This window comes from Pseudopodoces humilis, chromosome 9 (assembly GCF_049639895.1).
Source record: "Pseudopodoces humilis isolate 2021_Gansu_Grassland_sample_001 chromosome 9, ASM4963989v1, whole genome shotgun sequence".
Classification (NCBI taxonomy): Eukaryota; Metazoa; Chordata; class Aves; order Passeriformes; family Paridae; genus Pseudopodoces; species Pseudopodoces humilis.
The window spans coordinates 28,089,656-28,114,340 of NC_142208.1; the positions used below are offsets into that span (position 1 = coordinate 28,089,656).

Sequence of the window (24,685 nt, forward strand, 5' to 3'; positions counted from 1 at the left end):
AGAATTTAGATTCTTTATTAAAAAAAAAATAAATACTGGTTCTCACATTAGTGGAAAAAAGCTTGAAAACATGAACTCTAATTCATGTCTGAGATTTAGAAAATAATCAAATAACATACTTTGATACTTTTAAAAATCATATATTATGTAACAATCTTACTGGTTTTCAGGTGGGAGAGAAGTAAGTATGATTCATAGTTTTTTTTCAATTTAAAATAGTAGTTGAAAGATTATTCTAATAATAATAAGGTAAATGCTTGTTTTTGTTGTTAATTTATACTGTTCCTATCCTTGTTATTTACTGATTTGAAACATTTGCCAATTGTCAATGCAGTGATTATCTGGATAGGATGCATTTATTTGATCAAGGCAATCTGTTGAACATTAAACAATATTTGAAGCACGGTTAATTATTTGCACTGAATTAGCTCGACCTCAAAAGATTGTGGCTTGTCTGAAAATACATAGGCAAGAAGAAAAAGCAAATTTCAAGAAAAAAACAAGGATGGTTAACATTGCTTTGACACTTCAGGTTCTTCCACTGGTTATTCTCCTAGGAACTACATGTTTGGGCGTGAGTATGTTGTTATTCTCCTTTTTTTTTCCACGTGCCAGCTCTGCTGTATCTATATTTCAAGCCACTGAAGCGACCAAGTTAATGCAACATAAGAGGGAAGCCCCATGGGGTTTTTTTGAAGCAGACATCTACAGAGTCAAGGAATGGTTCTTCTGGGTACACTGAGTGACCACACCACTCCCAGTGGTCTGTGGTGGGGAGCATGGTCCTTCTCCTAGCCCTGGGCACCAAGAAATGCCCCAAAACCCTGGGCTGCAGCATGGGCAACTCATCTTAAAAATGTAGAATGTTTTGGGTTGTAAGGCACCTTAAAGATCATCCCCTTTGCCATGGACAGGGACATCTTCCACTAGACCAGGTTGCTCAGAGCTCCATGCAGCCTGGCCATGTGTATTTCCATGGATGGGGCATCCACCATCTCCCTGGGCAACCTGTGCCCGTGACTCACCACCCTCACTGTAACTACTTTCTTCCTAATTTCCAGTCTTCATTCTGAATGGACTAAATATCGGATTAAACAGGTCAGGTAGGCCCTGCAAACTCTTCTGTAAAAGGTAAAAATTCCCCCACCCACATGTTTTGAATGACTGAATTATGGTTGTCGCTAATGTGGGAGGAAGGTTAATGGCAAAATATTCAACACAGCTAGGGGTGACCAGAGCTCTGCTCTGGCAGAGCTTGATATACTTTTCTACATCTATTCATCTCCTCTTTAAAGAAGACTGGAAGAATGACTTGTAATCAAAGGAAAGTTAAAAGTCACTTTTAAAAAAATTTCTTTTGTTCTTCCAAGCAATCAAGTAGACTTTCTCATGAAGGAATCTGAAGTTCTTTTAAACATCTGCTTTCTTAGTGACTTTTCCTACTTGTGCAGGTTCATATTTGCTGACATGCATTGCAAAAATTCAGATGTTGTCCTATTTAATTTGAATTATTTGGGAAAAATATATAATGAGTGGGTTTAATGGGGCATAGATTTTTTTAAGAAGTCTAGAATTTGAGATCAGTGATTTTCACAACCCAACAGAGTAATTATTAATAGTGCGTTAGGAGCCATGTCACAACTGATCCAGTAGTACAGGTAGCATCTTACTGAGGGGATCAGCTCTAGGGTACTTAAATGCCAGTTGTACAGACTTTGTGGGATCACCATCTAGTACAAATAATTTCATCATGAATCTGGCAGTGTTAATTCATGCTCAGTTAGGAAGATGTGGTGCCAGTCTTAGACAACATGAAGTCTTGCCCAGATTTTTTTCTAACTAGTCCTAGGTGTTAGATTGATTCAATGCTTTGACAGTCCTAATCTGACTTTGCCTTAAAAATTGCTATGGAAAATGTAGAGTACATCTCCCTCCACCCCTGAAAATTCATTAACATTGCTAAAATGCAAAAGCAATTCTGCTGTCACTGAAAAGCAGCACGACAGAATATTCAGCAGGCTAGTTTTTAATAAAACATGCTTTTTCTTCATAATTAATATAGCAAGGTTTTCTGGCTTAGCACTTGGCATGGATCCCAGAAAAAAAAAAAAAAGAGGGAAATGAGTTGCCATGATGTGACCATTGCATGACAAACAAATTATGAGATGATATTTTTGTCTTAATGATTTGTCCTGAAGAAAACATTGCACTGAAATAGTTTGCATGAAAAATAATAGATGTTGCATTTTGCTGAAACCACTGAAAACACCCTTAAATTCCTATTTTCATCCTGTTCTAGAACAAATGATCTTCATAATTTTTATCTGAATCTGCTTTTAGAAGTTCTTTTAAGTAATAAGCTGATTAAAAATATTATTGGTGATTGGTGAAATATAGCAGAAGTCAAACATGGGTTTAAGCAGTAGTTAATGCTGAGTCAGTCACAATAGAACAAGAAAATACTTGGACATTCATAGATTTGGCAGGTTTGGAGCAGAATCCTAAGACAAAAATTTTCATTCAGTTCTTTCTTACTACCTGAAAATAAACTAATTCCATCTGCATGAATCCAAGCTATTTCCCTAAAAGGCATCAAGCTGCACAGTGAGCACTGAATTTGGTCCTTTAGCATGTGTGAACAACTGCACCAAAGATTGTCTTCAGACATGGCAGGTCTTCTTGGGTTGGGTTTCTTTTCCCCCACTTTCCATTTCACTTCTGCTTAGCAAGATACTGTAGTAGAAATGTGCCTGCCATCAAGGTATTGCTAAATATTCTTTGATTAGTCAAAGAGAAAGCCAAAGAACACTGCTGCAACTGAGCTGTATATCCTCAGTTATCCAGACTTGTACTGAAGCAGTTTTTCTGGAATGCACTCAGATTTAAATGATATGCTTAAATGCTGTGCTGAGCTGGGCTAGAGAAATCTGGAACAGGACAATAGAAAGTTGGATCCCACAACATTCCAGTGCTGTCACAGCCCTTCCCCTACACCAGGCTGCAGCTCCCACCTAACAGTGCTCTAAAGTGATTCAGCACATGTTCACAGGAAAAAAAAGTTATTTTTAAATCTACAGGTGTTCAGATCAGGCCTTTTCTTTGTATCAGATATCGCTGCAAACTCAACTTCCCCAGCAGCAGGGAGGAAGACTTGCAAGGGTCAGGGTAGCAGAGGTGGCTCTTCACTGGATACTTTGGAACTTTAGAAAATTGATGTCCACTTAGTTGTGATGGAAAGCCTTGCCCAATCCAGTAACCAAGTGCACTTAGTAATGGAACGGGAAGGTTAGAAGTATCACATTAAAATCAAACAATTGCAAAAAAGAAACCCTTATCATAAGGGCCTATCTCCCTCTTGGCCCACAGCAAGCAGGATACTGTTGCCATCAGTTCAGGTCCTTCCTTGCCTCAGGTGCTTGGAGTCCAACATTTTAGGGTGTACCAAAGTTGCCTCTGTCTGACATCTTTTTCTAAACCCCAATGGATCCATTGCTGTTGTAAACTCCCACTTCTGCTCCCTCACTGTCACCGCAGGGCTGCACCACGCACACCGGGGCTTCACGCTCCGCTGTGCTGCGCACCGATCGCTGCGAAGAGAAGCAAATGCTGCCAAGCCCGCCTGGATTTGTGGCCCATCAGGTGTAATGCCCTGCCACAGTGCTCGCCTAAATTTGCCTGATGCAGCAGGAAAGCAACAAAGCCCTGGGAGCGCCCCCAGCTAATTTTGCACCGTGCTCTCAGAGAGGGAAGCGTTCCTCACTGACCCCCGAAGGCAATCAGCTTATGCCCTGCAGCGTGCAGGTTGATATCCCCTGGAACTAAAGGGACTTAATGACTTTGCATAAGCTTTAAGTCTAGCAGTATAACCTGCATTCCCAGTACTGGCTACAGGAGCGTTTGATAGCACAGGCACTCGTGTTAGTGTGACTAGCTGGCTCCGGCAGCCTGAAACATGTTTTGTACCTTCCCTGTGCTGCGGCATCCAAGGCTGACCCCATTTTCCACCTGGGAGCATGAGCACATTTCAGCCACCAGTGAGCTTTAAAAACACCCAGCTGCTGCCAGGCCACCTCTTACAGAGCAAAGATTAATTTGGAAACTTTGATTTCTTAGAAAACAGGAGCAGGTAGCTCCTGAGCAGAGGACCAAGATGGTCTCAGCAGTACCTCTGAAGGATCTTGCTTTTTTTCCTGGATCCCTGTGGGTTTTGTATCAGGAGCTACCATGGGAAAGGTTCACCACTAAATAATCAGCAAAATAAAGATTTAAGTGTGAACTTCTCTGGGTACTCTGGGACTGGTTGATAAGGAACACATCATTTACTCTGGTGAACAAATTGCAGTTCAGTGTAGAGACAGGAGATGTCTTGTCAGCAGAGAAGTGAAGAACTCAGAGGTTTTGGTGGAATCCTTTCAGACAATGTTTTCCCAAGCTAAAAACACAACATGTGTTGCATGTGTGCTCCAGATGATAATATGCCCTTCTTTCATTATACTGCAACCATGGCCTTGGCTGAGAAACACAATGTCATTGCTGGAAAAGCCACTTACCCTTGAAGTTCAAAGACTGTCACTACCCAAGATGGTTGCAGGCAAAAATCTGGCCGATTGTAAGAGCATCAGAACTGTCGATTCCCTCCTCCTTTGGCAAGCAGCCCAGACAAAGGTTCCTACTGAGAGCTGTCAGCAGGATCAAGGGGTTCACTATGAGAAGGCAGTAGCTGTGTCTGCCCTCATGGCTCCTTCATGGCTTGTGTCACTTGTGGATGGAAGTTGATCAAATATCCATCTTCATTCTCCAGTTCAACCCCATCCCACCGCCTTCTTGGCTGCAAAGCTGTGACTGCACAGATGAACAAATGAAAGCATACTCTTTGTTTTTCTGCTCAGAGGCCACTTCAAGTTGCAGGAGAATTTGCAGGACTTAATGCACTTGAGTGAATAAGCCAATTCCTACCAATACAGTTTAATACTGAAATTCCTGTAGTGCTTTGTTGCGGTGTGTGTGTATCTATAGAGCTAATTTTAATCTTTCCTGCTACTCCGTCATGCAAGCTTGAGTAATTACACTGTTTTCTCTGGAAGTCTGTTTTGCACACATGTAAATTCACAACATAACCCTGGGCTGTCACCTTTTTGCTCTCTTTCTCCACCTGCTTTTGTGTTTTAGTGATTCATTTTTATTGTAGTAAGAGGTAGCAATGCACCCAAGACACAATAAACGGATCAGATGCAAATGCCCTTGGCAGTTGTAAATAATTTCCCTTGAATCTGGGGTCAGATCTTCCTGGGTTTATTCAGAAAGAATTGCTACAGATTAACTGGACATTTTTGTCTGATAAAGAGCCATAGGATTCCACCCTGAGATAAAGAAAGCTCATGGTTCTGTCATTCCTGTTTGAAATCTATTACATTTCATTAGTCTCTCTTTCTGAAGGAGTTGAAATTAAAAAATTGAGTGCATCATGTATCTGCAATGTTTAATATCATTACAAAATCTATTTAGCAAAATTTTGAAGGTTCTTTGGAGGAATTAAGTTTTAGTGAAGTGCTAATCATTACAGTGACAAAACACAACTAAGGTCAGGTGAAATTTGGATATTTTGAATTTCATAATTTTTTTCTAGGAGCCCTATAGATGTAGCTGGCTCCATAGTCAGTGGTACACTGGTACTCATGTAGAATGTCCCTCCTAGCTTTTATTTTCTTATTTCTTTTATCTTTTATTTGGCAGGGTTTCTTTTTTATGAGCCTGAAGTAATAAAATTTAAGATTGCTCTCTGCAAATTCTTCCAGCTCTGTCCCTCATTGCTGCAGAACTGCTATGAACAGAATCCAGTGATTTTATTCCCTTGTGAGAGAGCACACAAAGTATCGGTGTCGAGCTGCAGCAAGGAGAAGGAGTTTGGTGAAACCAACCCCACAGCCTAATTTCTTCTCCCCCCGCCCCCCTTCCTTTTGTTCAAATCCTGCTCCTCGTTGGGCTCAGTGTTGCACCTCGTCGGAAGGACAAGATCCTCCTCTGCTGGCCACTAGCAATACGGCACTGCAGGCGGGAGGCCCTGCCTCCCCTGCCCCTGCCTGCGCTCCCTCCTGCAGCCCCCTCCTGGACCCCCCACCCTCTGCACCCCTCCTGATATCCTTCTTCTGTACCCATGTCTAACATCCTGCATCCCACCTCCTGCATCCCACCTCCTGCATCCCACCTCCTGCATCCCACATCCTGCATCCCACATCCAGCATCCTGCATCCCGCATCCTCTCCTGGAAGGGATGATGGGGAGAGCTCCAGCACACAGGAGGGAAGGAGTGAGCTCTTCCTCCTCCTCTGCTGCACACCACCATAGAAAGATTCATTCCATGAGTCAAAAAGCTAAAATTTGGCCCTCTGCTTCCTAGCAGGGGTGAAAATGCTTCAAAACCAGTGCGGTCTGGTGAGTAGTCCAGGGGACCTGAGGACAGAGGAGAAAACCCTCCATGCTGAGAAGTCAGCTCTACCAGAGGTTTTGTCCCCTGTGGTTCTGCTGCTGCAGCTTGTGACAGGCACACGAGGGAGAGCTGCAGCACAAAAGGAGATACAGGAGCCTTACAGTAAAGATTGCATTTAACTCCTGGGCTCTCTATGCTGGGTGCTCCAGAAGCTTTTGTTCCCAGTAATATTTATACTGTGGCAGCAGACAGAGGCTTTCATCCAAAAGCAGGAATCAAAATCTGGGACTCACTCACCAGCCACGAAGCCATTGCCTGCTCTGAAGGATGATACTGTAGACCTGCACATTGCTGAGGGCACCACTTTATTGCAAGGGGGAGTTTAGGGTACCTGCCTTTTTGTGGTCAGCTCTACTCATGTTTGGACAGAGTGGCAGTTTGATAACCTGGGAGAGAAAGTAATGTAGCAGAATGCTGCATCTCTCATCTTTCCTATTTCCTTGGGGTATGAGCATTGTGAGACTGTCATCTCCACCCTACAGCTGGGGAAACTGAGGTACAGAACAGCCTGGTGCACCTCAGTCTGGGCTGAAACCCTCGGGCATTCCCTGGGGTGCCAAGGGCTGCCCCAAGTGCAGGGGCAAACCCACTAAGTCAAACCTTTCAGACCCAAACCCTTTCCAGTCCATAAGGCAAACACCACAAAAGGGCAGCACAGAGAGCTGGAGAATGAGATGAAATGTTTCTTGCATCATCCTGCTCCCAGTGCTGCTTCCTTGTTCTTTGTTTAATCTGTTTCTCCAAAAGAAAGGAGTACATTTGCAGAGAATGTTTTGGTCTGTGTTTATGGATGAACACTACCACTAATTGTAAATGGAGCAATTAGACCTTTGCTTTATATAGTCTCTGCTGGGGTCTGGCAAAGGATCTGACGAATGCTGTACCTGCACTCAAGAAACATATACACCAAGGACAGAGCTTTTACAGCCTTCTCATTTACCATCATCTCCGCACTCATTCAGGAGGGGCAATTGTGTGAGGATGTGTGTCCTTCCAGCTGCAAAGGATTTAGTTCTGTATGTGTGTGGCTCACTCAAATGCACCTGGGAAAGGGCTCTGCTGAGCGGTTCAGGGGACATTGCTCTCATTAAAGTCAGTGGGGAAGGGGAGAACTGGAGTGTCTGTTCTCCCTGGCTCAAACACAAGAGGGACGCAAACATGCCTGAAGCAAAAGCTCATTTATATATTCCAGATAATATTCACAAATGTGAATTCTGTGCTTTTTATTTTGTCCTGTTTCTTATTCATTGCTTCTGATTCATTTGTACTTAGTCTCAACCAGCGTTATCTGAGAATGTCTTTCTTCTATATATAATGTGTGAGTAAACAGGGCATATATTTACAGTTAATTGTATCTGTAGCAATGCATAGGTGCACATAATAATTGCGTGTGTATATATGCTGTCTTTATTTGTATGTGTGTTAAATTGTTTGGAAATACATTTTATTCCCTAAATTATGTGAGGGATGAAGAATAGCATCTTCAAATCTCCTTTACACCCACTGTTAGCATGTGTATCCTCACTGCAGGCGGGTAATCCTGTTCTCAGCTGGGATTTAGAGCAAGAGGGAAAGCAAACAGAAATTGTCACACTGGGGATGCGCCCTGGTGTAGAGTCAGTGCCTTCCCTTTCAGACAAACCTCGCTCACACTCTTCAAAGGATAAGAACTGTTTTCTGTCTTCCTCTGTTCCCTTTTGTTGCTTGCCCTTGATCATGAGCCAAACAGGAAAGGCTGGAGCCCCACGTTGGAGGTGGGACACGTGGCATTTCCTCCTGGGGAGTGCCAGAAATATTCTCCTACATCCAAAGATTGTTAACAGCCTTCCAGCTCAGGGGTCCAGGTTCCACAGGGTGCACCAGGTGTAAGGTTCTGGGCCATGCTGCACTCTGCTGTGCATAGGCATCTCCCAGCCTCTGGCTTTAGCAGCCAGCTGGAGCGTGGCCTCTGTCAGCATCTCTGAGAAGCTGGACAGATAGCCAGAGTGCCATCACCTATAAACAAAGAGACAACTCCTTCAGGTCAGGTTTTCCCCAAATCAGACCAGCCTAGCAACTTAGGCTGTATGCTCAGAAAATCCAGACTGCTCCCATGGCCTGTTGACAATTTGTTCTCTTTTCAAAGAGCTCTTAAAATCTAGGTTAGTTAGCTCCAAAGTGGGAGCTTATCTGGATGTCCAGCACTAGGGGCAAACAGAATCTTTGTACTGTAAGCAAAGCTCTATGCTGGCTTTTGTTTTTGCCAGAAAATGACTCTCTGACCTTTATTATCTCATGCAGGCCTCCCATTTTTCCTTCTGGGCCAACATGATGAAAGGTAAGTGGTTTCAGTTTCTTCATTTCAGCTTCTGCCTGCCACAAAACTGAAAGACTGGCAATGTACTTCATTGTGGCTGAATCAGTTAATGAATAAATTAAATTAGTTAACTGAATTAGTTAACTGAATTAATTTGTGCTGAATTGTATTAACTTCATGGAGAACCTTGCTGAGTTTAAACTATGGCCTATGATATAGTAGAAAGTCTGACTTTGGACAAGTAATGTGGTGAGTGCTTTCGGACCTCCATGTGTGCTGTGTCAGTGCAGGAGACAACGCTGCATCATGTCCCAGCAGGAATGTGTCTGACATACTGGAGCCATAAACAGAGGTGCCACAGCAGTACCAATGTAAATCTGATCACAGGGTTCTCCTGGACCACACCTGGAACTCTCAATTCTGTTCCTAGCCAGGACTTTTCTGCCACTCTCCGCCTTCATGTGCTTTGGGGACCCGTGGGGGACACAGTGGGCCATGGTCTGGAGGAGAGGTCATGGTGCTGGGCTGCAAACCTCACAGAAGGATAAGCAAAGAGCCTAGCTGGGGATGAAAACTAGAGGTCAAATAAATGAAGGCAGATTTTCCCTTGCACCATGCAACTAAACTGTAGAACTTATATCTGCAAGGCTTTGTCCCAAGTGCTAGAATATTCAAAAACAAGCCCATGCAAGTAAAAAATCGTTAAAGGCTGCGTCACATTAAGATGTTGATAAGGGAAAAGCTGTGATGAATATTGTGTGAGGATGTGTAGGATGTGTGAGGATTTGTATTCCTTTCACAGCCTACATGGTCCATGTAGAAGATTATGGTTTTATTGATGTTTAGTAGTTTTGCAGGTAAGCCCTGCTCTTTCTTTTCTTGATTTCAATGACTCTTAGACCTGAGTTTATAATGTGTATTTAATGATATATTACAATAATTTTGCTCATTTTCCCGCAAAAGAATAAGGTGGACTTTAGTATGAACTCATTATTCACCTGGTGTCCTGTTCATTCCAGTGGTATTTGGGCTTTCAGGTCAAACCAGAAATCTTGTCGCTCATACAGCAGTGCCCAAATCAATACTGCTGCCCTAACAACTTGTGTGTAGAAAACAAATTTCCAAATCATTTTTGTGTCTGAGCTCAGTATTTGGGTTCTGCCAATATTTGGCCACAGTCTTGCACTTGATTCAGGGTTTACACACCTGTTTACACAGCCTTGTGCTGGTGGGCAAACTGGTTGATCTGCCTTTTGATGGCTTACCCCTTTCACAATTTCTTAATTCATTTCCTGCCTTATGGTATATGGTCTTTACATCTGTCCCTCCACTGTTCCTATAATCTCCTACTCCCCATCCCCCTTAAAGTCTCCACTCCTTCAGCCATCACGATTCCCCTTCACCCCGCATCCATCCCTCTAAGGAAAAAAGTGCTGCAAAACTGCTTTTAAGTAACAGCCACAAAACTATTTGAAAGGCTTTCTGGCTTTGTTGTTAGCTGGTCTCCCTTCCTTCTGAAGCTGCAGCTACTCCCAGCCACAGCCCGCTTGGAAGGGAAGAAATACTGTGAGGTCTCATCTCTGCAGAAGTAAATGGGGAATATCTCATTATTTAAAATACAGTCAGGATTTCAGCCTCATAAAAATAACACTGCAATAATCTCAGAGCTGGGGACAAAAAGTATTTAAGGGGGTGGTAGGAAAACTCATCCTGCTTAAATTAGGCCAGATTTCAGTCAGTCTCCAGAGGATCAGAGAGCTTGAATAAATGCTGGGTACTTTCTGGCACTCTTGATGTGTGTTGGCAATAGGCTTTAACTCTGCACATCACTCATCTTGACAACTGCAGTCCAACAAAGTTACCTCGCAATTCAGGTCACCCGATGGCATCCTAATGCATCACTTTCCCACTTGGAACATTAGTCATCACTTGATCCAGGAAAGGTTTTGAAAACAGTGTGACTGTCGGCATTGGGGTATCTGTTCTCTCCGTAACAGAGAGCCAGTGTAAGCTAATGAACAAGGGGATATTGATCAGAAATCCATTGCTTGATTGACAGCTCTTGGCAATGTGAAAAACTGCAGATGAAAGCTTGTGCAGTTTAAAAGATCACCCAGACCTCAAAGCTGATTTGAAGCTTTAAAAGTCAATCTCTGTCTATCAATTATGGGGGGATTTTTTGTACTACACAGGGGAAAGTTATTCTTTGAAAATTTGCATGCAGGATGTCTAATTTAATTTCATGTAATAGTCACATTTCAGTGACAAATGTCAGATCACTGCTTTTTTTAAGCATGTTAAGGTTTTCCAGCACTTACAAAGAACGAACACTCTGATTTAGTAATATGTTTAAATCAACCAGTGTATCAGACTTTGTGCTTTAATTATGTGCTCAGATAAAAAAGTGTTGTTTTTGCTTTACTAAACCTAGGCCTTGTTATGAATAATTTAAAAAATGGGAATGGGAGCACTTCTTAAATAAGAGATGTGGAAGCCAAATAGTTATTTAGTGTCAAAACAGTGATAAATATGAAGACATCTTTTAGTTTGATATCATATGCCCCAGTGAGAGTTTTCTGGTCTTTGTTTTTCACTGCTTCATGCAGCTGGAGATGACATGGAATAGCTGGGAGATGGGAAACATCACTCATGTGACCTGTAGGAGCTGTATCTGTTTCTCAGTTTCATGAAGAGGGAATGAATGGGAAAAGCAGGGATGCTGGTCATTTCTCAGATCTGTTGCACTCTTACATCACCTTGACTGGTCTCCTGGCCAGTAACCTCAGCTTCCTGTCTCCCATATCCACATGGGGGACAGGGTACCCAATAGAGTTTGCTGATGTCTTCTGAGCTCTTTCCACATGCACACTTAACTCCATGCCTTGGCAATTAAATTTCTTGAAATGGTAATTGCCAGCCCTTGAGATTTCTCAGGATTTCCTGCTTTACCTCAGCCCTGGTTACCTGAAGTTGCCCTCTTTGAGGGCTGCTGGGCTCCAAACTGGCCTCGGGTGTGCAATAGCCCCCCCAAAACTGCCCCTTCGGTGCACATGGGAGATTGTGCCTGCAAACCTCTCAGAGCCACCAGAAGCATGTCTTGCAAAATGCAAATTACCTCTTGGCCATCTTGTTTGCAGAAGAGCTGAACTTAAAAATAGTTCATAACATGTCAAGTAATTATATAAGTGTTCTTAATAAATGATTAATCTGTTGCTGAGAAATCATGCCAAATAAAAATCAAGTGACAGTAGCATCATTTTAAACAGCACACACTAAGCAGTCTGTTTAAAAACCAGAGTAGATGATTCCACAATGGCTTAGCAATTTGCACTCATTCAGGGCATTTATTTTTCCTCTGTTGCTTCAGAAGAATCCTCACCAGCCTCTGTAAAGCATGTTGGCATATTTGCAGTCCGCCTTTCGCAGCCATCACTTCCCTGTTCATCCTTCATAACTTTTAGCAGGTATATTTTTCATAAAAAGGAATACCCTATCCTTCAGAGAGTATCTGTGGAATAAAAGCCAGCATGCCCCTCTAGGATTCTGAAAATAAACAGGGGATACAAAGTCAGACTACTTCAGTCAGTTCCCTCAACCTCAAGTCGTTTGCAAAATCTTCTCTCCAACAAAGTGAACTTGGAGGATGCATTTCAGGCAAAACTTCCTTTTTGTTTTTCTTCCTTAACTACATCACATTAAATTTAATTTTGTTCAGTGTAGACAATGTCCTTATCTTTCAGCAAGATCCTTCTGTTCCTCAGCAAGGCGTATACTTCTGCAACACTTGCACATAGTCGAGACTCGGCTCCTGTGGAAATAATGAGCTGAGGAAAAGGAGTCTTGACTTGACATAGCAATAAATGAGGTGAAACTTTACTCTATTTTTTTTTTTTTGTGAGAAACTACAGTTGGCATGTAAAAAAAAAAAAGGAAAAAAAGACGGTTCTATTTTAATATGAAATATAAAACACCCATTGTACAAACGTGGAATTTCTTTCTTTTTTCAAAAGCAAAGAAAGAATAAAGATAAAGGCTGCAAGTGAATGAATGAGGAGAGAAAACTAAGATAATGCAGTTGATAATCAGTTCAAGGCAGAGCATTATCCATGGGGCCATCAGCCCAGCCCTAGAGGAGAGCTTTATAAAATGTCTCTGTACGTAGCTTAGCTTTGCTCATTACCATAGTTTGTCTTTGAAACACTGGAGTGGCTTCCACTGGCAAGAGTTGTACCTGTGCAAGGAGCTGCCAGTCCACTTTAAGCAAACAACCCCTGGCATGGCTGGCGAAGCCACGCTCCCTGCGGGCTCCGTGAGGCACTGGCTCCTGTAGGCCGCGGGCCGGCACAGGCAGGGCTGGGCTCCTCAGCACGTGTCTGCAGGGCTGGACCCTTGCTCCTCGAAGGCTGTTGTGTGGGTGAGAAGTCACAAAGTCCTGCAGGTGCCTCTGTTCCCCGCAATTGCTCTCGAGATGGGATTCTGTGTCCCCGCACACAGAGGGGCCCCTGTGCTGCGGAGGGCCCTGCCTCATCCTGCAGCAAAGTGGTCAGCAAAGCTGCTGTACAAAGAAAATCCTTTCTTCCTATAGGAACCTGAATCTCTTTTTGTGCTGGTACCAGCCTCAGCATCTACCCTGTCTGGGGGGCTCCTTGTGCCTTTTGCTGGGGAGCCCTGGCCTGCATCCCCTCTGGGGCATCCTGGCTGTCCCTACAGGAGTCAGCTAGGCAGCCAGAGCCCCAGTGCCACCCTCGAGGGGATGCACCACTGGAGCCAGCTGTGCTCAGGGTGGCCATGCTGAGCACTAGGTGAGCTCTGCCTATGCCAAGGAAGAGTTGAACAGCATCTTTGGTCCTCAAGATGGTCCCTAAACCCACTGACATCCCAAATAAACTGAAAGGGAAATGTACTGTCCATCTCAGGAATAACTTCTTTCATAACTTGTCTCCTTCCAGTTTTAATTCCTCTGTTCTTTCACTCTCTTCTCATCCTTCCCTGCAGATGAGGCTGATGACTATGAGAACTACTACTATATAGAACCAGAGCAGGACACCAAACTCCAGCAGGAGCTCTCGGAGGAAATTAGCTGGTTCGAGACATCTTTAGGTGACTTCTTTGTCATGAAAGGTACCTCTCAGGGGTGGGCAGAAAGGCAAGGAAGGGGTAAAATCCCAACCCTGTGCTTGAAGCATGAGCGTGGCAGGCCTGGCTGCCAGCCTGCTCTCAAAATGCCTGCATCAAAGGAATGAGTTAGGAGGATCATTTGCAGTGTTCTTCTTTGTATTTCTCTTGTAAGGATCCTGTGTTTTATCTCCAGGTTTCACAGGATGGATTCTGATCATGCAGAACATTTCTGATTGCTACTACAAAAAAAAGCACAGGCTTATTTGTCTATAGACACTGTAAGATGTAATTGCTGTTTTTCATGGGATATATGTTCTGTATTTATGCTAGGAACCAAATGTATAGCAGGTTTCTTTTTTATTTTTTTTCTTCTTTTATCAGTTGCAGGGGTTTCATTTCCTTTTCTTTTTTTGTTTTGCCAAACTTCAGGAGAACAGGAAAGGATCCTTGAGATTGCCCAGGGGACTCAAAAGGAAGGGCAGGGAAGTTGCCTGTAACATTCCTGAGTTATCCCCTGGTACAAAGCAAGCAGAGCTGACTCTTGGCTGTCTCCAGTACCAATTGCTCCTGGCAGCCTGGACTGCAGTGGAGATGTTGAGCACAGTGTAAGGAGCAGCACATGAATGACTTTCAGCAGGTGTCAGCTCCCTTGAGGCAACAGCCACCCAGGGTTATGGTAGAGTCTAATGGCAGTGGATGGCTTTTCCAGGGGAGATTTAATGCTGTGTTCCAAACAGGACAAGGCCAAATCCACATCACTGCAGATTCAGTGCATGATGGCAGACAACCAAAGGCAATGCCACAGAGGCAAATCTATCTCTGATCAAAGGGAGACACTCGCCTCATTACAACTCTGTAACAGGGCAAGGGGACTAGAGGACCTCTAGACCCAAAGCTTTGAGCCACTTCAGCTTGGAATAAACTCTGCAGCAACTCATACTGCTCCTGTGGGTGCTGAGATAAGCCCAGCACTTGTTACACAGGATGCTGTGCCCAGGAAGACAGACTCCTGCAACCACAAAATGCAAGAAGAAAAAGCGGGTGATGAAGGTTGAGAAGCTGAATGATCTCCATCCTTACCTCTGCAGACTCATGCTTCCCCAACCCCTGCAAGAATGGTGGTACGTGTGAGGCCAAAGGAAGTGACTTCAGCTGTCACTGCCCCGCACCATACGGTGGGGCTACATGTGATAAAGGTAATGGCTCTTCTGCTAACATACACTCCTAATTTTGGCTACTGTTGCAACTTTATAAACCCACTGTTTGCTGAGCTGAGTGTTCTGACAGCACTTGACACAGCAGTCATGTCCATAGTTCTTAGGACATCGTCTAGGCCAAAGTCTGCCTAAAGAGTATCCAGTAAAATAAATTTCAAGAGTGCAGAGAGTGCCCTGCAAGGTGGGCAGTGGGGAGATGCTTTTTTGCCATAGATACTGTGAACAAGAAGTGAGATCCCAAGTCCACATCTGCCAAATGAAAGCACCCTTGGAGTGTCAAGGGAATGCATCTGCCCACGATCCCTGCAAGGACCCTCTTATGCACACACAAATGCTGATGATGTACTTTATGTGTATTTTCTACAGTGGAGGACACGTGTCTGGAGAAGAACTGCCACTTTGGTGACTGCCTGATTATATTAACCCCACCCTATTTCAAGTGCAGCTGCAAGCCTCCCTACAAGAAACCCTCCTGTCAGCATGGTGAGCACTCAGCTGGGCACAAATTGGGTGGGGACAGCACCATGGCCAGTCTGCAGTGGGAAATCACCTACTGCAGAGGGTGATCCTGCCCTAGACATGCTGCAGCTCCCATCCCTGGGCCTGGATACTGCTGAGCTATGCTTGATTTGCAGGGTGGTGCAAATCAAGTGGTTCAGTCACTGGTAAAACCCCCAGAGATATGCATTTTACAAGATTTCATGAGAATTCAAAGCCAACAGGCTGAGTGGGAGGTCTCCCCAGTTTCCACTGGGCATGCGAGTGGCTGTGTAGGGATCAGCACATTGACAGGGCTCTTCTGTGTTTTCCACATTGACAGCATCCAAACAGTGCAGTCCAAACCCTTGCAAAAATGGAGGCACCTGCATTCGAAACAGATACAGATCAAAATTCACCTGCAAGTGCCCTGAACAGTTCAGAGGGAGATTCTGCGAGATCGGTACGTCTCAGCTCTGCAGGGGGAGGGGTGAACCTCCAGACAGCAGAGGGCTGGCTTCCCCTTGCAGCCAGACTACCTGATGCTATTCCTGTAGCATCCTAGGTGACTTTCTGTCACTGCTCCAAGAACCTGACTACACCGGGACAGCAGCCTCCTTGGAGAGTGGGTCAGAGGAAGAGGCTGACTTCTGCAGCCACTGCTGGAAGAGGGACTTGAAACAGTTCCCATCTTGCTGTTTCCTAAGTGTGCTTTCGCAAGGTCCCACTGGTATACAATAAGTGTGTGTACATTTCCCAGAGGTCACACATGTCACAAAGGGAAGAAATGTTGAGTTTACCTTAAACATTCAAAATCTGATGTAGTAAAGATGCCTGCCCAGTTGCTTGTGACTCCCCAGGTTGAGGGGACTGCTTCTGATGGGTGGAATTTGAAATCAATCAGTCTAGAAGGTGGACAGATGTTTGAACATTACTCTAATTTCTGGCCTGTGTACAATAAGGAACATAACTACTTGGCCCAGTAGGTTCTTCTGATCCTCCATAAAATAAATGTAGGATAAGGAAGAGTCCTTTTTCTGTATTTGAAAGAGGAACCACTTTGAGCAAGAAGCAACACAAAAGTCATTTTCATATGAGCATTGTTTTTCTACAGGACCATATGATTGTTATGAAGAGGACTCCTCTACATATAGAGGAAGAATGAACCAAGCAGAAAATGGCAGGACCTGCCTGCACTGGAATTCCCACCATCTCTTGGACCAACCTTTTAATGCCTTTATGGAGGATGCTGACTCATATGGCATTGGTGATCACAACTTCTGCAGGTAATATTTTGAAGAAGCAGCTGTAGAGCTCTGTATCAAAGAGATCCCTGAGGACAAACTGCTCATGAATTTGAGAAACTGATGGTCTTAAGATCTTACATCTTTCTAGACACTGCCTGCCCATAAAGCACCAGGATGTTACAGATGTCTTCTCTAACCATGCTGATGTGAGGCTTCCAGAGGCTGCCCTCTTTGTTTTGAACCAATCCCACTTTTTTCTTATGGCAAAGATAGGTATGGGAATAGTAATATGGCAGTATTTTATTCCTTGCTCAGGTATCTTCTTTGTCAAATCTTATGAAATATTATCTTTGGAAGTTCATCTCCTATATGGGAGCATGTGGCTTCTTTCTAAGAATCCTCAGCTTCTCCACTGGTTTCATGGAGATTTCCCCATTCCCACTTGCTGATTCTCTCAACTGTTCCCCTCAGGAATCCTGATGAGGATGAAAGACCCTGGTGCTACATCAGAAAAAATGAGGAAATAGAGTGGGAATATTGTGATGTTTCACCCTGCTCAGGTAAAGAATTAGAAGCAAGTGATTTGACAGCCTGTAGGCTGTCTAGCGCAGCAGGTGACTCCCTGTTTCTTAACTCTTCCAGTCTGATATTAACTCTGCATTATACATCTGCTGTCTCTTCCAATGCAGCTGAAGAGACCCCAACAGAACCCCCTACAGACCCCCCTGAAATATTCCAAATATGTGGACAACCTGAAGTTCATAGGACAGTCAAGAAGATCTATGGTGGATCCAAGGCTACAGCTGGAAAACATCCCTGGATGGCATCTCTACAGAGACAGACTCCAAATGGGAATGAACATTTCTGTGGTGGAGTGCTAATTAAATCGTGCTGGGTTCTTACTGCTGCACACTGCCTTGAGTAGGTGCATGTCCTATCATTAGGGTAGATAAATGTATAAAAATCAGGATGGTTAGTAAAGGCAGCTTGGTATCGAAATTATTTGCAATCAAAATGACTGCCAGGAGTCAAATTGAAAGGAAAATATATATGGACTGAAAGAGAAATGAACACATACATAAAACTGTTTATATACTTGAAAATGATGCCTGCTGAAATGACAAACTTAGGCTCCACTCTAATAAAATGAGCTAAAGAAGTTGGGTGAGAGGAAAAAAAGGAGGAAAGTAGCAAGATTTTGGAATATGTAAAAGAACTCTATGAAAAACTCAGGGGATATTGGGATGCCATAAACAACATTGCACATTACATCAGAATTAAGTTCTTCAAAACAGTCAAAATATCCTCTTAGCTTTATTTTTTTTCTGTGTCAGCTAGCTTAGAATATTACATTTCCTCCAACAATTGCATTGAATCAGTTGGAAACCACCACCCTAGGAAACAAGTAAATTACACACTGGGAATAATTTCAACACAGATGATTTTAAATATTCTCAGAAAATGGCAAGCAGCTCTATTCCCATGGCTACATGAGCTGCCACTCGTCATCACTGCCACAGTAATAGACTGTGTGCACACTGCTACTCTGCCCTAAAATGCATGTACATGCAGCTTTAAATCACTTTATTTCATGATTGCTACAAGTTAAGAGCACATGTATTTTCCAGCACCACTGCATTCCTGTCTAAGCCTTCCTATAATGATTTTAGGAAATCTTCTGGACAAGTTTTATGACAGGAAGAAATATCTTGACTTCTTGTTACTAAAAGTGCAGGTTTTCACCACCACTGATAAAGAAATGTCAGTATATTAATGTCTTTTTTTTTTTTCCCCCAGAAACCCAGAAACTAAGATCCAAGTAGCCCTTGGAAAGCAAAACCTCAAGAAGAAAGAGCGCCATGAGCAAATATTTGATGCAGTGCAAATAATTTTACATGGCGAATACAGAGAGAAGGGTGGTATCCTATACAATGATATTGGTAAATCCTTTATTTGATACTCACGTGGTTCACCTATAACCTTTGTTGTTTGAAGTGCTTTTCCGCTACTAAAGTCAATGTAAAATTTTCTTTGAGACTATGCTCTGGAAATAATCCTGCCAAATTGTGATCTAGACCCATTTGAATCTTGGGATGTAAATTGTGATGGGCAGGCAGAAGTCACCGCTCAGGAGGAGTCAAACAATGGGAACAGATCCAGCACGGTGGGGAAAATGGAATGTTGGTTTCATGCTGCTTTGCATGGGGCTGCACACACACTGCTAACAATGGTTAGGGATCAAAATTAGCTCCAAATACTTTTTGTTAATGTTTATCTCCTCTCCAGCACTACTTAAACTGCAGCCTGTTGATGGTTACTGTGCAGTGGAAACAAAGTATGTGAAAATAGCATGTGTCCCTGACTTCTTCCTTCCTGCTGGGACTTCCTGCTTCATATCTGGATGGGGCCAGACAGAGACAGGTATTTGTGGGCTAACTGGGTTTTGGTGGGTACTCCAGTGGCAAGGTGGGCTGCTACTTTCAGTAGTCATTGCCAGACCCAAATGAGGACCTAGGCACTAGTGAAACCAAGACATGGAATTCAAAAATAAGGTCAGCTAGGACATGCCATGCAAATTACTCATTAGCAGAAATCTCTAGCTCCTAAACCAACCAAACCTGTCAGAGTTCTGATAAGATGTCTGATGCATGATGCCTTTTTTTGCCAGCCATCTGACCCTCCATGTCATGGTTTCATCTGAAGCCAGTTGCAGAAGCAAGGAAGTATCAAGAGAGGCTATTGTATAGCTTGTGTGTTTCAAGACAGGACCAAGAAAGACAGGAATTTTCACATGCTTTTCCAGCCCATTGGGTCAGATAAAGCATTTCAGAAGCAGCATCTGGACCTTCAGATGTACTGAAAAATAAAAAAAAAAAAATCCCAAGCTTTTCAAGTTCAACCAGCTCTATCCAAAAACCTTTCTTGCCCACGGTAACTCCTAAGGGGAGAAATTATTATGCTTAAAAAAAGATAATGGTGATTTTCTGAAAAATGCATTTTCTCATGTTCTGTTTGATGTGTTGTTGTGAAGCAGAAGGAAAACCTGTCACTGAGGCTGCAGTAGGTGTCCTGGTGCTTTGTTACTGATACAGCCTGATATGATGCACAGGACTGAATTCTCCCTTATGATATAACTCCCACTGAAGTCCACAAGACAATTGTGTTCATTTGATCAGAATGCACCAACAGAATTTAATGGACGTTTTTTTTTAAATTTCCAAATAAAAAGTCTCCCTTAAAAAGGCTAAGGGGGATTTTATGGGTTTTTCCCCCCAAAAAAGAATATCAAGTACTCTCTACGTGTTCGAACTAGATGGCTCCTCCTTTGAGCAGAACTATTATTAGCATTTCAGGAAATCACTGCAGAAATGGAATATTTCCTGAAACTCAAGCAGAACCAAACTTATAAACCACCTTTAATTATCTACAGATGTAGTACTTTGAAACTAAGGCTATTGCCTTTAGATGTCACGTTATGTCTTTAGATTCACTGTAATTAATCATTGCCCTTAAATATTGTATGATTTTCAGTTTTCATCTGTTTCATTAGCTTGCATGCTAAAGCATCTAATAGTACCAGTAGTCTGGGAAGTGCTGAGCAGCTCAAAGTCCCATGGGGACCTCCGGGAGCTGCAGACAACCAGCACCTTGGAAAAGCAGGATTACACAGAGAGAGCTGATTGGAACCAAGTTCTGAACACGTGACTTCACTTTTATTTGGGCAACAACTCTGTCCTGAGTGAAACTTCAGATCCAAATCGTTGGAAACTTATAATTTCAGCCAGATAGTTATTTCCTTCCCAGGCTAGCACTTGCATCCCCCCTGCTCTTCCCCCGTCCCATCTGTCTGCAAAGCAAGATCGTATTTTGAAGACAGTATGTAACAGGGATGGGAAGAAAGTGACTCCATTTTTTTGGTGCACATCCCATAGATGACCAATCCCATCAGCTGTTAGACGCCAATGTAAAGTTGATTTCGCAGAGGAAATGCAATGAACCCAAACTACATGATAACACACTGGATGATAGCATGTTTTGTGCAGGAAAACTTCGGAAACCCGGAATCGATTCTTGTGAGGTCTGTCTGTTACCTTTTCTGTATTTGAATGCTAATTTTTATGTTTAAAGAATCAGGCTGTGCAGAGCTTTGGCAATGTGCTGCATATGTATCTGCTCTCACTTCAGTGTATTTCAACAGCCTTTCTGCAGTATACTTTGAGTTGTACATCCTTAGAGCTGATATCACCCCTGTCACCCACAGGCAGATCTGTGGAATCAAGAGACCAGCCTGGAAAGCTTGGCTTCTGAGGCAGTTTGTCATAGTAACCTGAACACTCACTCCTTTTTTCCTCAGTTTTTTCATGGCCTCTGCCTTGAGTGCCAATTCAAATCTGATTCTCACTACCAGAGCTAAGACTTGCAGGGAATCAGTATTGATGTTTCTTTTCATTACAGCTAACAAAAATGTGAAACAAGTTTATACTTACACTGTTGAAAGGAAACAGTTTGAACAACACTTCCTAAGGTGAAAATTACCACAGTAAATCATATTTTCAACAATATATCATAAAAAAGCAAAAAAAAAAAGAGACCAAGCAACTCAGAATAAGACTATTTTGAGGAGTGAGAGACAGCTTAAGTTTTCATTTATGCCAGGGATCACATCTTTATCTTTCTGAGTTCAGACTCTAAATTCCTGACACTTTCCCAACTCAGAAATTTCATGTGACCTTGTCAGATTTATGTCACAGACTGGAAAAAAAACCTAAAACTTACATCCAAAAAGTTTGGTATCATTTGGTCACAGAACTGTAAGTCTACTTAGGGGCTAAGCAGCATCTGATGGTACATCTGTTAGGGGAAAAACACCATTATAGCTTCAAAGTCTTGTGATGAGAGAGAAGCATTCTGACCTTAGTTGCTATTTTGCTTCATATTTTGAACATGTGTGTTTTCCTTCATCAGGGAGACTCTGGAGGCCCACTGACATGTGTAGAAAATGGCTCCTACTACACATATGGCCTTGTGAGCTGGGGTGATGGATGTGGGTTAAAAAACAAGCCAGGAGTTTATACCCAGGTGACAAAATTTGCCGGCTGGATTAAAGATGTAATTCAGTCTTCATCAAGGTCACGTCATTAGGAGAGAGCTTTGGAATGACAAATGGTAAGATTGAGAGTTTTACTATTTTTAATACTCTAAATGCCTCATCTCTGACCAAAAATATTACTGATATTTTCTCATGGCCTACATGGGGCATCCTTCATCATCATCTTGAAAATAGCCTTAAGAGTGTTAGTTAGAATGTCAGTGACAGTTTTTCTATTGTGGGCTTTGAAATAAACCCACGTTTTGTAGCTAAACAGATCAGAAAGCAAAGATACTCCATTTCTTCCCCAAACAAGTCAAAGGCCCTGATACCATGTTTCTAGATCTGCTTTTCAAGCCATGAAAATTCTCCCAGCTCAGCTGCTGCCAGACATTTCCTCTTCCCCTCACACTCCTGTCTAAGATGTGTTTTTTCTGCACTCATTGGACCCTGACACCTCAAAGCTATTGATTTGTGCTCTTAAAGCCAGTACCATTTTTCACACACATAAGAATCGCCATGTGGCTGAGTTTACAAGATTGCAGCAATTGGAATTTCCTGAGGAGGGAGGATCAGGCAGGACAATTATTTTTAAAAGCCCTTTCGTACATAAATAACTACAAATTTAATTAGTGATGCATTTCAGATTGAAAAACCAAACAAACCTTCAGTACTAGAATTATCTACTTTATTCCTGACTAGAGAATAATTACATGTTATGCTCCAGATCTACAATGGTTTATATGTGCTTAACCAGTGAGACATAGTAGGACTAAAAGCTGCTAAAAAAATCTGTCTAAAGCCATTGGATAATTTGAGAGTTCTCATAAGATGTACCTGTCAGATCGAGTTAACTTTGCCCAATGATTCTGCACAGAAACTTGAAAAACAAGGGATTGCTATTAAATCAGGATATAAAGAATAGATTTGTTTTTGAAGAGTCAATTTCTCAAAGTAGCAATGTCACTCTCACTTGAATTCCAGGGTTTACAACCTTCTCTAAGCAGCTGCCTAATCTGTCAATAGTTACCCCCATTGCAAAGAGCAATTCTGATTTTTCACTTTAGAAGATTTGAAAAAAACTGAAGAACTAATTGTGGCCTGAATAGTCTAGAATGTCCTGATAGTCTAGAAGATTCCCTGATGTCTGCTAGAAGACCTGCCTTTGGCAAGTCAGTGATAACTTTTCTCCCACTGGCCTTTGACTCGTTCATCTCTTAAACCACCTGAATTGTGCTTTTGTACTCTCTTAGGTCAATGGTGCCAATATTCCAGGAACATAAAAATCTCCAAAAATTCAAACATGGAATAAGAGTCACCTGATTTATTCATTACAAATTATTTCATATTCTACCATCTGTAGTACAAAGCTGAGCCTGCCAGTCATCTAGTACTAATTTCATTTACAGCTTTAAATAAATAGCAGAATCTGTAATATATTCAGTGGTAAATCACAAAGTATCCACACAAAAATAAAATGATCAGTTATAAATTGCAATGTTTTGGTTGCTTGTTAAAACAAAAATTCTTAAATGCCATCTATTATGTTTCCCAGAAAACTGGAAAAGCTACAGAATTTGCAGGACAAGGTGAAAATCTATTTATGCTATGTCATGTTTCTGTTTACTTCTGGTAGAGCTGCATTTGCCTTCTCTTGACTTGAAGAATTTCTGAAGCATCAGGGTTGACTCCGACTTGCTGAGATCCTTCTGTCTCCAACTGGTCCTGTAAAATCATACCCAAAAAAATTGTGAAACCAGCCAGTGGATAGGGGAGGGTTTTAACTATTATTCTATAACAATATTTTCATATTCAAAATTACACAGCTGGCAAAAATTATGAGGAAAATCTAGATCACTGTTCTGCACTGAATGAATTTCTGCTGTGGAGAAGTGCAAAAATGGACCTGTTCATGTAAGTTAGATACCTCACATACCAAAGGACTGAATGTGCTCAAGTCCTAGTTTCTATTTTGAACCCTAAATAAAAAGGAAACAGCAAACACCTGAATTGCAGATGGATTGCACACCTGTAGGTTTCCCTGGGACCATTATCACACCTTTGACTGAAGATATTACCTACAGTTCCCATTGCCTCCCTTACCCAACCATAGTTTTCACTTATTTCCTGAGTAACTTCAGATGGGAATGTAAATCATGGACATGTACTGTTCCTCTTGGTCTGGATTATTGCTTGACTTCTTACCAAAGTTAACAATTAAATAATCAAAGTATTTGAAGTGCTTCTCCTTTATTGTGGCTGAATGCTTCTTAACTGTAAGGGCTATGAGATTCCTGCATGGACTTTTGCTCTCTTGTGAAGAGGGGCTGTAGACTGGGATTCATTCCTGTGGAGGCAGGCAGAAAGAAGGCCTGGAAGATCCCTGCTTGAAATATCTTTAACCTTGAGCTGGACAGAGGCAGAGGAGGCTGGAGCATTGCCCCTTTGCAGAAAGCATTCCACAGCACAAACTAAGCTGTTAGGAACCTACATTCAGCCCGTCAATACGGCTGCCAGTGGAGATTACATGGAACACGGAATTACATGGCAACACATGGATCCTGATAAAATTAGGAAAAGGGAATGGGAGTTGCATAGGGAGTCCCTTCTACCTCTGCTTCTGCTTTCCTCAGAGGTACTGGGATACTTGGAGATCTGACATCATCCACAAGTTGGGGAAAACACATCCTGACACGACACTGCTGACACTGGTGAATGCCCTTTAGTGGTTCCTTCAAATTCAGATGTACACTA

The 24,685-nt window shown here is 42.6% G+C and overlaps 2 protein-coding genes across 5 annotated transcripts in view; one reads left to right on the top strand and one right to left on the bottom strand.

Annotated features, from left to right (window-relative positions):
- Positions 1 to 434: 434 nt before the first annotated feature.
- On the top strand, positions 435 to 24,170 carry HABP2 (hyaluronan binding protein 2). Of its 3 annotated transcripts, none has more exons than XM_014250262.2 (14): positions 435 to 574; positions 8,768 to 8,804; positions 13,779 to 13,904; positions 14,990 to 15,097; positions 15,485 to 15,601; positions 15,939 to 16,058; positions 16,710 to 16,881; positions 17,314 to 17,402; positions 17,532 to 17,763; positions 18,640 to 18,782; positions 19,129 to 19,263; positions 20,775 to 20,920; positions 21,808 to 22,008; positions 23,568 to 24,170. In XM_014250262.2, the coding sequence occupies exons 1-13, from the start codon at positions 506 to 508 to the stop codon at positions 21,982 to 21,984; spliced, it is 1,671 nt and encodes a 556-aa protein (XP_014105737.2). In that variant the 5' UTR covers positions 435 to 505; the 3' UTR covers positions 21,985 to 22,008; positions 23,568 to 24,170. The 3 variants fall into 3 exon arrangements, with proteins under 3 accessions (XP_014105737.2, XP_014105738.2, XP_087916086.1); XM_014250263.2 differs by having other exon boundaries at positions 13,779 to 13,883; XM_088059960.1 differs by lacking the exon at positions 23,568 to 24,170 and adding an exon at positions 23,185 to 23,429.
- NRAP (nebulin related anchoring protein) overlaps positions 23,241 to 24,685 on the bottom strand; it is a 48,047-nt gene continuing 46,602 nt past the window's right edge. For both annotated transcript variants that reach the window (XM_014250260.2, XM_014250259.2), the window contains one exon: positions 23,241 to 23,656. In XM_014250260.2, the coding sequence (XP_014105735.2) occupies positions 23,555 to 23,656 (102 nt within the window). In that variant the 3' untranslated portion in view covers positions 23,241 to 23,554. The remainder of the gene's footprint in view (positions 23,657 to 24,685) is intronic.

What these genes read in the sequence shown, in the direction of transcription:
- HABP2 (XM_014250262.2), top strand. Translation starts at nt 506, where the DNA reads ATGGTTAACATTGCTTTGACACTTCAGGTTCTTCCACTGGTTATTCTC. An exon ending in GAAACCCTCCTGTCAGCATG is followed by an intron (nt 15,602 to 15,938) that starts GTGAGCACTCAG and finishes CCACATTGACAG; the next exon opens with CATCCAAACAGTGCAGTCCA. An exon ending in CCGGAATCGATTCTTGTGAG is followed by an intron (nt 20,921 to 21,807) that starts GTCTGTCTGTTA and finishes TTCCTTCATCAG; the next exon opens with GGAGACTCTGGAGGCCCACT.